Source organism: Gorilla gorilla, chromosome 8 (genome assembly GCF_029281585.2).
Source record: "Gorilla gorilla gorilla isolate KB3781 chromosome 8, NHGRI_mGorGor1-v2.1_pri, whole genome shotgun sequence".
Lineage (NCBI taxonomy): Eukaryota > Metazoa > Chordata > Mammalia > Primates > Hominidae > Gorilla > Gorilla gorilla.
This window is the reverse complement of record NC_073232.2, coordinates 26,733,446-26,747,067: the sequence shown is the minus strand read 5'-3', so window position 1 is coordinate 26,747,067 and position 13,622 is coordinate 26,733,446. Positions and strand designations below refer to the sequence as shown.

At 42.8% G+C, this 13,622-nt stretch overlaps 1 protein-coding gene across 1 annotated transcript in view; it reads right to left on the bottom strand.

Moving 5' to 3' along the window:
* The window catches only part of TMEM236 (transmembrane protein 236), a 44,443-nt gene extending 32,971 nt beyond the window's left edge, over positions 1-11,472 (bottom strand). The window contains exon 1 of the mRNA XM_019034506.3: positions 11,138-11,472. Coding sequence (XP_018890051.1) covers positions 11,138-11,394 — 257 coding nt within the window. The 5' untranslated portion in view covers positions 11,395-11,472. The remainder of the gene's footprint in view (positions 1-11,137) is intronic.
* Between the last annotated feature and the right edge of the window lie 2,150 nt (positions 11,473-13,622).

The window sequence follows — 13,622 nt, the reverse complement described above, 5'->3', positions numbered from 1 at the left end:
CTCATACTCATCCTCCTCCTCTGGATGCCCTCCCACACCCATCTTTCCAAGCTCAGTGCAAATCAAGCTTTCCTTATGAGACTTTCTCTCATTACTCCAAAGCACAGTGTTTTTCTAATAAGCCTGAGTCCATAAACCACATGTATTAAAAAGCTGCTGACTTCAAGGCACTGTAGTGGGCTGATGGGGCAGGGTAGAAAGGGATGGGTAGGAAGGATGAATCAAATAGGACATCTCCCTTACTGTCAGTATTGAGGGTTTTATTTTCTTTTTTTAATAGAAAGACAGGGTCTTGCTATATTGCTGAAGCTGGTTTCAAACTCCTGGCCTCAAGTGATCCTCCCACCTCAGCCTCCCAAGTAACAGAGACTACAGTCATGCACCACCATGCCCAGGTAACTTTTTTTTGAACTTCCTGTAGAGACAGGGTCTCGCTGCGTTGCCCAGGGTGGTCTCAAACTCCTGGTCTCAAGCAATCTTCTTGCCTCAGCCTACCAAGTCTGTGCCCAGTAAGTACTAAGTTTTGATGATGCTCTTCTCTGGGATATTAAAGGACTAGTGGTCAGCCACATAAAATTTGGTGGTTCGTTATACATTGGTTTATACCATTTTCTAGTTTCTTCATATGCAACTGTCCAGACTCCACAGTGGACTACAGAGTCCCTGAGGATGGAGGCAGTACCTGAGCACAAAGGCATGTACCTGCAGTAGCCTGGAGATAATGCTGGCTAACATAAAGAATTCATGTGGGGAGGCTGGGCATGGTGGCTCATGTCTATAATCCAAGCACTTTGGGAGGCCGAGGCAGGTGGATTGCCTGAGTTCAGGAGTTCAAGACCAGCCGGGCAACCTAGCAAATCCTGTCTCTACAAGAAATTTAAAAATTAGTCAGGTGTCGTAGTGCACACCTGTAGCCCAGCTACTCAGGGAGGATCACTTGAGCCTGGGAAGTTGAGGCTGGAGTGAGCTATGATCATGCCACTGCACTCCAACCTGGGTGACACAGCATGATCCTGTCTTGACAAAAACCTAAATATATATATTTATATATAATAAAACCTAAATATAAATATATATATATATAAATATATATATATATATGAAATTCAGATAGGTAAATGTATACCTATTTAAACAAACCCATAGAGCAGACTCATGGATCACTATTAACCCAGAGGATTTCTAGTAAAACTAGGTTTAGTCAATCATACACTCTGTTATGAAATAGGTGACATCATTGCAGTGGAAGCCAATTGCATTATATCAATACATGAAGTCAGTAGCTGCATCAAGAGGATATCACAGTGTCACTGAGATAATATCCAGGCATTAAAAATCCAGCCAGCATCCCAAGGAGACTTTCAAAAGAGTCAAAGGTCCAGAAATCATGGGATAGGAATGGCTGATGGAACTCTGCCCATTGGAGAAGAGAAAACTTAGCAGACTGAGATGTGGTGTGGTTGAGACAGCAGAATGATGCCACTGCCTTCAAATGTTGCAAAAATTTAACAAGGACACAGTAAGCTCAGAGAAGTCATCCCTGGAGACACAATTTGGGGAGTTGTCATCATACAAGTGGTAGTTTACATTATGCGAGCTGATGGGAGTGCTCAAAAAGCAATAGAAATGGGGAATTAGGCAGTAATGGGCACAGCTCCTGGCCATGGAGAAAGAAAGGGCAGAAGAGGTGAAGCCTACAAAGTGGATGAGATAAAAAGCTACACAGTGATAGGTTTTGTTTCAACACAAGGGAATAAAGAAGGCTGTTCTACGAAGAGCCACAGAAAGTAGTGAGTTCTCTGTAGAATCAGAGGTATTTGTATTGTGAGAAATCATTTTGAAGATGAACACTAAGAGTTCGCCCAGCTCCAGGATGCTGTGGAATAATGTCAATATTTGATTTACAAGCAAGGGGAAGAGGAGATTTTTAAGGGGTGCGGCTGAGATACAGAAAACTTCCTTTTCTTTCTCTTTTTTTTTTTTTTTTTTTGAGACACAGTCTGACTCTGTCGCGCAGGCTGGAGTACAGTGGCACGATCTCGGCTCACTGCAAACTCTGCCTCCCGGGTTCAAGCGATTCTCCTGCCTCTGCCTCCTGAGTACCGGGGACTATAGGCACGAGCCACCACACCCAGCTAACTTTTGTGTTTTTTAGTAGAGATGGGGTTCCACCATGTTGGCCAGGTTGGTCTTGAACTCCAGACCTCAAGTTATCCACCCGCCTAGGCCTCCCAAAGTGCTAGGATTACAGGTGTGAACCAGCACGCCTGGCCCAGAAAACTTTTTTTAAGAAGAGAATTACCCTATTGACAAGGACTGGGAGGGAATGTGGGGGGGGGAAAGAAGCAAGAGGCAAGAAGACCAGTGGGCGAAGGTTGCCAGAGCCCAAGCGTTAGTTAATGAAATGGTCTTCATTTTTCCTTGAACAGAAACAATCAGGATGAATCAGGTCTGACACTGGATTTAAATATATGAAAATTTGGGGGACCACATCAGAAACTCAAGTTTTGATGGTCTGGAAATAACAGCCTAATTGCGATGAGAGAAACAGCCATGGAGAACAAGGAGTTGATGCAAGAGAGAGGAAGAGGAAGAATTACCAGAATGTGGTGACTTCCTGCATAGAATAAGGAGAGAAAAGAAAAAGTAAATACGCTCGTGCTGGTTTACAGTGTGATATGGCTTGGCTGGGTCTCTACCCAAATCTCATCTTGAATTGTAGCTCCCAGAATTCCCACATGTCATGGGAGGGACCTGGTGGGAGGTAATTGAATAATGGGGGCGGGTCTTTCCTGTGCTGTTCTTGTGACAGTGAATACGTTTCACGGATCTGATGGTTTTATAAAGGGGAGTTCCCCTGCACATGCACTCTTGCCTGCTGCCATGTAAGACATGACTTTGCTCCTTACTGGCCTTCAGCCATTATTGTGAGGCCTCCCCAGCGATGTGGAACTGTGAGTCCATCAAACCTCTTTCCTTTATAAACTACCCAGTCTCAGGTATGTCTTTATTACCAGCATGAGAACAGACTAATACACTGGATATAGTAGGGCAAGGAAGATAAAGCCTGCAGTCAACTATGACAAAATTATTGATCTTTTTCATGTATAATGCCCAAGACCAAACTGTAAAGGAAATGTGGATAGCTTAAACTACATGAAAAATAAAAATTCTCCATATCAAAAACACCAAAGTAAAATTAAAAGACTAATGATAACTCTGAAATGTATGCTACATCAAATTCAACATACTTATTGTTTGATGATCTTGTGCAATTTAAACAAATGAACATCCTTAATGTTTACAGAACTCATAAATCAGTAGCAAAAAAAGATGGACATACCAACAGAAAAAGAGATCAAGGACAAAAATATATGATTTTTAGAAAATACAAATAGTCAATAAATCTATGAGAAAATGTTAAACATGATAGATAATAGATTCACTAAGAGAAACTGGAGTGTTCTGAGAAGTAACTGGTAAGCAGCAGTGTTTAGTTAATGGGGTCTTACCAATTAATGATCTCTCAGAGGTGCTGAAAAGTGAGTTCCATTTCCTTCAGGTTAGCCCGTGTGTCCAGCAGTGCACAGATGTCACTAGTGCTGTGTGTTTCAGTTGTCAGGGCCAGCACGGAGCAGTAAGGTGCTGAAGGCTCCCTTGGGGCAGTCTTTTTTTGTTTTGTTTTTGAGACAGAGTCTCGCTCTTTCGCCCAGGCCAGACTGCAGCGGCGCTATCTCGGCTCACTGCAAGCTCCGCCTCCCGGGTTCACGCCATTCTCCTGCCTCAGCCTCCCGAGTAGCTGGGACTATACAGGCGTCCACCACCACGCCCGGCTCATTTTTCTATATTTTTAGTAGAGACGGGGTTTCACCATGTTAGCCAGGATGGTCCCCTTGGGGCAGTCTTGACTCAACTACTCATTGGCTCTGTGATCTTCTAACTCCTGTGCCTCAATTTCCTCATTTCTAAAGGGGAGACTATCATTGTTCTTGCATATCAAGATTAGAAAATAAACTAAAATAATACAGACAATGTGTTTAAAATTATGCCTGGTACATAGTACTTGCTCAATAAATATTTGCTCTTACTTTACTGCAACTACAACAGCTACTACTACTATGATCACCACCACCGTTACCTAAAGCAGATCAAGAGCAAAATCTCATGGAATATGTTAAAACCTTAAGCCAGGTAAAATGTTGCCCAGAATGGTCTCTTAAACTTGCCCTGCCCAGGATTCCTGACGTGTTCATAGTCTGAATTAATTGTACTCCAAAGGACTCAAAAGAACACCCAAAATATAGCTCTAGGTCCCAAGACAGTCTGGGAACCTCCACAAATATTCTAGGATTATCCTACTGCCAATGTACCTTCTCAATGAAGATCTGCTCCAGTTTCAGGCTAGCCTTATAGCTCAATGTTAGCACACATCTACTGATATTCCAGGAAAATAACTCTCTTATTTCCTGGAATACACATTTGGTGTGTATATAAATAGCTTTCTTCATTCCCCCAAGCATCTCACTTGTTGATTATGAATTTCTGGCAGGCATCCCTAGAATGGAGCCATAATTCCAGAAAAATCAGGAAGTGTTAATGAGAGAAGGGCAAAGTACTGGATTAAAGTTCAGCCTCCAGTACATTTTAAGCTCTCTGAAATTGTTTCCTCCCTCATAAAATGGGAATTATGTCTGCTTGGTCAACTTTACAACACTGGCATGTAGGCCTAGTGGGAACACGAAACGAAAACCATAACATAATAAAACATAAATATGACATAAAATAATACATAATACCTCTGTTAATGTAAAACATTTCTGAGATACTAATGATCTCACCATACTGGTGTTTATTCTTCTCAAAGAATAAAAGAAACCTACAAAATTCTCCAAAATCGAGGAATATTACTCACAGGATATATTTTCCTTCAGTTTTATTGCCACTTCTACCACTTTTCAGAGTCATTCTGAAGATTTAACACGATCACATTTTTAATGAAAATAGTAAATTCAGTTTGAGGTCATAACACTTATATTCATTGAATGATTACTGCAGACCAGTTGCTATGCTAGGAAGTTTACACGCATGATCTTAGGAAATTTCTTAAAACAGCACTCCAAGAAAGAGACTAAGTTGTCTCTGTTTTGCTCACGAAAAAATTAAGGCTCAAAGAATTCAAATAACTCACATAAGGTTTCACGGTCAATGTCAAGGCTAGGATTTGAATCCAGGCCAGTTTTCCTTTACATATATTCCTGGGGCACACCATTTACTGACTGATGACTCACTCTCTCCTGAAGACCAGCCTCACAGGGCTCATGACACCAGCCTGGACCTTCAGGGAAGCTCTCAGATAAGCCTCATCAACATCAAATCATGAATGTTCAGGGTCTATGAAATTTCACATAAACAACTATTTGACTATTCCTCAAAAATAATTCATATGCTCAATCCTTACTTTGTCTAGTAGCAATTATTTTTGCATCATCTTCATGTAGCCATCCAGACATGACACCCTATATATTACCCCATATATTATAAGAGCCAAATACACTCTGGGTGAAATGTATGTTAATGACATTAAAAGTACTGCATTTTTCTGGCCGCACCTGGTGGCTTACGCCTGTAATCCCAGCACTTTGGGAGACCAAAGTGGGCGGATCACTTGAAGTCAGGAGTTGGAGACCAGCCTGGCCAACATGGTGAAACTGTGTCTCTACTAAAAATAAAAAAATTAGCCAGGCATGGTGGCGCACACCTGTAATCCCAGCTACTCAGGAGGCTGAGATGAGACAATAGCTTAAACCCCAGAGGTGGAGGTTGCAGTGAGCGGATATCATGCCACTGCATTCCAGCCTGGGCAACAGAGTAAGACTTCATCTCAAAAAACACAAAACAAAACAAACAAACAAACAAAAAAAACGCATTGCATTTTTCTTGAAACACACTTGGCATTCAAAGTCAGAAAAAATAAAGGAAAAGAAAATTGTATGAGATACAGGAAATTGTATGGAATCAGACAGACCTAGGCTCACAAATCCTAGCTCCCCCATTACATGGCTTTTTTTTTTTTTTTTTTTTTTTTGAGACAGGGTTTTGCTCTGTGACCCAGGCTAGAGTGCAGTGGCATGATCTCAACACACTGCAGCCTTGATCTCCGGGGCTCAAGTGATCGTCCCCCTTTAGCTCCCAGAGCAGCTGAGACTACAGGCACGTACCACCATACCTGGCTAATTTTTTAATTTTTTTGTAGAGACAGGGTCTCACTATGTTGCCTAGGCTGGTCTTGAACTCCTGTGCTCAAGCGATCCTCACACCTAAGCCTCTCAAAGTCTTGGGATTACAGGCAGGAACTACCATGCCTGGCTCCACTTGCTAGCTTTATCAGTTGACAAAGTTAATTACTTCAAGTTTCAGTTTCTTTCTCTATAAAATGAGAACTTTAGCATGTACACTTCGCTGAGTTGTTGTAAAGTTTAAACTTAACAGTACAGAAGGTTTAAAGCTCCTAGAACAGTGCTCAGTAGCTACTGCTTCTCTTCTATGCCAGCAAAAGATAACTATATGATAATGCTCATGAATGTGGCCAGAAGGAAACAGTTTCAGTTTCACTGAAATTACAGATAACCTGTCCACCGTCTAAACACTATTTAAAACACGTGTGGCCAGCAACACCGGCAAAACAGAAACTAAAGACTGGAAGTGTATTTCCCAAAAGAAATCACTGAGAGATGTAGTCATGACAACCCGAAACACTTTAGCACAGGGGAGGTACCTGAGCCAGATGCACAACATGAAATCTGAACAGACACCAGAGATGACTGGTATACCACGTGCACTAAGGGGCAGAAACAAAAGCCTACTCTGTTCCTTCATCTCAATTGCCCCAGGAGAATGGGACCTTGTCCTTCAAAAAGGCAGCTTGGGACAGTGGCTAGAAGTACCCATTTTGGAGTCAGGTAGACCTAGGTCCAAAGTCTGCCTCTTCCACTCTGTCTAGTTCACCGACTTTGGGAGAGTTGCTGAAACTCTCTAATCGGCAATTTTCTCTAGGCAATAATAACAATAAACTCATAAAAATTCTACTTTAGGCCGGGCACAGTGGTTCATGCCCGTAATCCCAGCACTTTGGGAGGCTGAGGTGGGCAGATCACTTGAGGTCAGGAGTTCGAGACCAGCCTGGCCAACATGGGGAAAATCCGTCTCTACTGAAAATACAAAAATTAGTCGGGTGTGGTCGTGCACAACTGTAATCCCCACTACTCAGGAGGCTGAGGAAAGAGAATGGTGTGAACCTGGGAGGCAGAGGTGCAGGGAGCCTAGATCGCTCCTCTGCACTCCAGCCTGGGCAACAGAGCTAGACTCTATCTCAAAAAAAAAAAAAAGTACTTTATGAGGTGAAGTAGATATTTCTCTCTCTTTTTGTTTTTCAGAGTTGGGGGTCTCCATCTGTCACCCAGGCTAGAGTGCAGTGGCACAATCATAGGTCACTGCAGGCTCAAACTCCTGGGCTCAAGCCATCCTGTTGAATAGCTGGGACTACAGGCGTGCACCACCACATCCTGCTGATTTCGTAATGTTTTGTAGAGATGAGGTCTCACTATGTTGCCCAGGCTGGTCTCTAACTCTGGGCTTCAATCAATCCTCCCACCTTGGCCTCCCAAAGTGATGGGATTAAAGGTGTAAGCCACTGTGCCTGGTCTATGAAGTACATGTTTCTGTACCACCTCATATCAGTACTTACATGGCACATAATCAATGATCTATAAAGAATCAATTATAGCCTAATAATAATAACAGTAAGTTATATGGGAAGGTTTGCTGCCTAAACGACATTCAGAATCTAGAGTCTTAGGGATTTCAGTCAATGTGAAAACAAAAAACCAAAACACAAAAAAACCCAAGAGCTTCTTCCTGGGCCGTGGTGGGCCAGTTTCCCGTCGGTTTATTCCTGTTGTCATTTGAACCTTCCACCATTCCCTCAAAATTCCAACCCAGCCAGGAATCTTGGATAGTCAAAGCCACCCCTACAGGGTATGAGAGGTGGAGGGTCAAGCCCAGCTCCAAGCTACCCCTTAGGTGACCCTGGGGCTCTGGTCAAGGTTTGGAAAGCCCCTAAACCCTACTGATAAAAGCAGTGCCAACAACAAAATGCTTTATTTCCAGAAACCCCTTAAGACCCCTGCTCTGGGGAAAATGAAAGTCTCCTGGCAAGGTTCACAGCAGTAGCCACATCTGGGATCAGTACCTAAAGACAGCACCATGAACTTCACATGTCAGCTCTCCATCAGCATCCTCCCAACCTCAGCAATGGTATTTCTAGCTCTATTGCAGAGTCTATTATTTTTACATTTATGCCCTTGCGTGTATGTGCAAATTCCCAGTGCCTCACTTTTCACATGTGTTCTATGTCATTCGCTTTCAAAATAAAACATCGGCCGGGAGCAGTGGCTTATGCCTATAATCCCAGCACTTTGGGAGGCCAAGGCAGGCAGATCACCTGAGGTCAGGAATTCAAGACCAGCATGGCCAACATGAAGAAACCCTGTCTCTATTAAAAATACAAAAAAAAAAAAAAAAAATTAGCCAGGAGTCGTGGCAGGACCCTGTAATCCCAGCTACTCAGGAGGCTGAGGCAGGAGAATTGCTTGAATCCAGGAGGCGGAGGTTGCAGTGAGCTGAGATCGTGCCACTGCACTCCAGCCTGGACAATAAGAGTGAAACTCTGTCTCAAATAAATAAATAAATAAAACATCAGTATGAAAGAAAAATTAGCTTATATTAACTTATTAAAGAAAAGAGAGAAGTCCAAGATGAGTAAGAATCAGATCTGAAGATCTAAAAGGAAAAATACATTAATATCAGAGACTATTTGTTCTCAATACCCTTATGTGGATCAGTATACCCATTAGCTAAACTGCTAGTTAAATTAACATTAAATCCTGATTTATTTAAAATATCTCTGTATTGTTATTGAAGTACTTTCCTCCCCTACAAGGGTAACAGAATTTACCAACACAGTAAATTATTTATTTTTAAAGTCTAAGTAGGCCAGCTTTGGCAGCTCACACCTGTAATCTCAGCACTTTGGGAGGCCAAGACAGGTGGATTGTTTGAGCCCAGGAGTTTGGAACCAGCCTGAGCAATGTGGCAAAACCTCATCTTTATAAAAAACACAAAAAAAGTAGCCGGGTGTGGTGGTGCGCACCTGTAGTCCCAGCTACTCAGGAGGTCGAGGTGGGAGGATCACCTGAGCCCCCTGGGGAGGTTGAGGCTGCTGTGAGCAATGATCACGCCACTGCACTCCAACCTGGGCAACAGAGCCACACCCAGTCTCAAAATAAATAAATAAGTAAATAAAAAGTCTAAAGGAACCAGTTGTTTTAAAAGTCGTAGTTAATGGTCAAAGTATGACGTAAGCCTGCAAAATGCAATGTAAATAATTAAAAATAGACATTACTTTCAGTTTTACGCAAAATTAAAATTCTACATTACCATCTTCTGATTATGAGTTGTGTAAGCTCACTCCGATAAGTTTATGTAATTTAGTGTCCAGGAGAATTAAGTCCAACATTTACTACCTAGAATAGCATGAACTGGCACAAACTCCAGTCTTACTAACCCATCTCATGTGTTATTATCACTCAGTATAAATGACTGTAGAAAAATTATGGAAGATACCATAATATCCATACATTTACAGAAGCAGTAATTGTAGCCTCCCATTAATGTCACATTCTATCCTTATGCTCTGCTCACATCCTTACCCACAGTATGTTAGAACATATCTTTCAGGAATACTTATACACTGTTAGTGGGAGTCTAAATTAGTTTAACCATTGTGGAAGACAGCGTGGTGATTCCTCAAAGACCTAAAGACAGAAATACCATTCGACCCAGCAATTTCAATACTGGGTATATACCCAAAGGAATATAAATCATTCTATTATACAGACACATGCACCCGTATGTTCGTTGCAGTACTATTCACAATGGCAAAGACATGAAACCAACCTAAATGCCCATCAGTGATAGAATGGATAAAGAAAATGTGGCATATATACTTTATCGAATGCTATGCAATCATGAAAAAGAACAAGATCATGTCCTTTGCAGGGACACGGATGGAGCTGGAGGCCATTACTTTTAGCAAACTAACGCAGGAACAGAAAACCAAATCCCACATGTTCTCATTTATAAGTGGGAGCTAAATGATGAGAACACATGCACACACAGAGGGAAACAACACACACCGGGGCCTTCCAGAGGGTGAACGGTGGGAGGGAGAGGATCAGGAAAAACAACTAATAGGTACTAGGCTTAATACCTGAGTGATGAAATAATCTGTATGACAAATCCCCATGACACAAGTTAACCTATGTAACAAACCTGCACTTTAAAGTTAAAAGTCAAACAACAGACAAACAAACAAACATATCTTTGAAAGCATCACGGGGATTCCCTGCTAAGGAATTCTTTTACAGGCTGGGCGTGGTGGCTCACTCCTGTAATCCTAGCACTTTGGGAGGCCAAGATGGGTGGATCATTTGAGGTCAGGAGTTCGAGACCAGCCTGGCTAACATGAAAACCCCGTCTCTACTAAAAGTACAAAAATTAGCTGGGCATGGTGGTGCATAATACACCATAATACAGTGAAATAATCTGTACAACAAACCCCTAATGACACAAGTTAACTTATGTAACAAACCTGCGCTTTTACCCCTGAACTTTAAAGTTAAAACAAACAACAAACAAAAAAACAAACAAACAAACGTATCTTTGACAGCATCACGGGGATTCCCTACTAAAGAATTCTTCTACAGACCGGGCACTGTGGCTTCTGCCTGTAATCCTAGTACTTTGGGAGGCTGAGGCAGGCAGACCACTTGAGGTCAGGAGTTCAAGACTAGCCTGGCCAACATGGCAAAAACCCGTCTCTACTAAAAATGCAAAAATAAGCCAGGTGTGGTGGTGCGCGACTGTAATCCCAGCTACTCAGGAGGCTGAGGCAGGAGAATCACTTGAACCCGGGAGGCGGAGGTTGCAGTGAGCCAAGACTGCCCTACTGCACTCCAGCCTGGGTGACAGAGCGAGACTCCAAATCAAAAAAAAAGAAAAACAAAATTCTTTTACTTACCATCCTTTAATTTTGCTGTAAATATAACGTTTCTTGTGCAGGATAACTTTTACAGGAACCCAGATCAGTAGAGTCACTAACGCAACATAGGCAATAGAACAGGAGATGATCAGCCAGTAGTGTGTGTTGTCAGATCTAGCCCTTGTTCCTTGGTAGGCGGTGGCAAACTGCTCTGTGATCACGAGTGTGGGGATGGAGAAAGCGGCAAACTCTAGGAGCTCAAAAACCACGAACTTAATGAGCCTTCCAGAAGCCATCCTGAGGAAAAGCAAGCTGCCACGAACCTGGGACTCCCTCTTTGACTGTGGGCAGCATATGGACCCACAGACACTGAACTGGGATCAAGTTCCTTGTCCTCGAATCGCTAACCAGTGACTTTTTATTCTTTTATTGACCCTCATATGGTTCAATGATCTCCTAACTTAACAACCGTGGTCTCTTAAAGGAACAGGGCCATTGTGGAAGTGATCACTCAACATATTTGCACATCCATTATTAGAAGTCAAATGAACTTTAGAGCATGCCCGGGAGCATGGGTAAAAGCAGGGTTTTAAAAAGGTGTTTATTGCTAATGTTAGCACAAAACCATTTGTGTAATAGTCAACTCTTATTAAGTAAAACTGCTGGAATAATATAATTTTAGAGTTAAAGGGGAATAGATAGAATCCAACCCTCTATTTTTACATAAAAGCAAATTCAGGCAAAGGGAGATACTCAAACCTAAGTCTTCATCTTGGAAAACCATCCCTCCCTTTCAAGTGCTTGAAAAGGGAGTTTGAATTCACTTTATCAACTTTCTAACCAGGATTCTCCCTAATACTTAAGATATTCATTCATTATTGTGCATTAGTTGCCATATAACACAAATTAATGTTATTTTTGTTTTGCTGCACAGCAAACTGAAATGGTGACATTAGAAGCCTGTTATCAGGATTTACACGTTAACAGCTATCTGCGACTAGCTCAAATGCATATCAAATATTTAAAGAATGACAATTGTCTCCATGAATATCCTTCCTTTGAAAAACATACTTGAGACCGGGCATGGTGGCTCACACCTGTAATCCCAGCACTTTGGGAGGCTGAAGCGGGCAGATCACCTGAGGTCAGGAGTTCGAGACCAGCCTGGCAAACATGGTGAAACCTCGTCTCTACTAAAAAATACAAAAATTAAGGCCAGGCACGGTGGCCCACACCTGTAATCCCAGCACTTTGGGAGGCTGAAGCAGGCAGATCACCTGAGGTCAGGAGTTCAAGATCAGCCTGACCAGCATGGTGAAACCCCATCTGCACAAAAAAAGAAAAAAATACAAAATTAGACGGGTGTGGTGGTGCATGCCTGTAATCCCAGCTACTTGGGAGGCTGAGGCACGAGAGAATCGCTTGAATCTGGGAGGTGCGGAGGTTGCAGTGAACCGAGATTGTGCCATTACAATCTAGCCTGGGCAACAAGAGCGAAACTCTGTCTCAAAAAAAAAAAAAAAAAAATGCAAAAATTAGAGGGGCGTGGTGGCACATGCCTGTAATCCAGCTACTTGGGAGGCTAAGGCAGAAGAATCACTTCAACCTAGGAGGCTGAGGTTGCAGTGAGCTGAGATCATGCCACTGCACTCCAGCCTAGGCAACAGAGCAAGACACCTTCTCAAAAAAAAAAAGAAAAAAAAAAAAAGGAAAACATACTAGAGCACTTACAATGAGCATTTTAGTATGTGTTAGGGTGTGAAGATGAATGAATGAGAGCAGTTCCTGTTCTGAAAGTGCTTGAGGTCCAATGGAGGAGATAAACTGAGGAACCACAACAAAAAACCAAGGCCAGAAGAGTGTAAATGAAGTGCTACAGGGACACAGGTGAACTTCACCTTGCTTCACCTTGGGGTTGTGGGAAGAGGACGGGCACATAAGCACGGTCAGGATGGACGGGGGCACTGTGGTGTCGGTGACATTTCAGACACAGCCAAGGAGGCTGCAGAGGTTAGTGAAAATCTGGTGTGGCACAGCAGGAAACAGGAGGAGGCAATCTTAGAAAAATAGTTTGGGGGCCACGTGGGGTGGCTCATACCTGTAACCCCAGCACTTTAGGAGGTCAAGGTGGGTTGATAGCTTGAGGAGGCCAGGAGTTTGAGACCAGCCTGGGCAACATGGTGAAACCTCTTCTTTATAAAAAATACAAAAATTAGCCAGGCACGGTGTCGCTTGCCTATGGTCTCAGTTACTCCAGAGGCTGAGGTGGGAGGATTGCTTGAGCCTGGGAGGTTGAGGCTGCAGTGATCTGTGATCGTGCCACAGCACTCCAGCCCGAGCAACAGAGCGAGACCCTATCTCAAAACAACAACAACAAAATAGGTTGAGGTAAGAATGGCGTGTCCCATTAAGGATTTGGTGGGGGGGTGTAGCCGGCAGTGAAAAAGCGAGGTTTTCTGAACACGGCAGTCCTTTGGTCATCTGGAAAGGAGGTTCAATGCTGATGTGGAGGAAGGACAGAGCA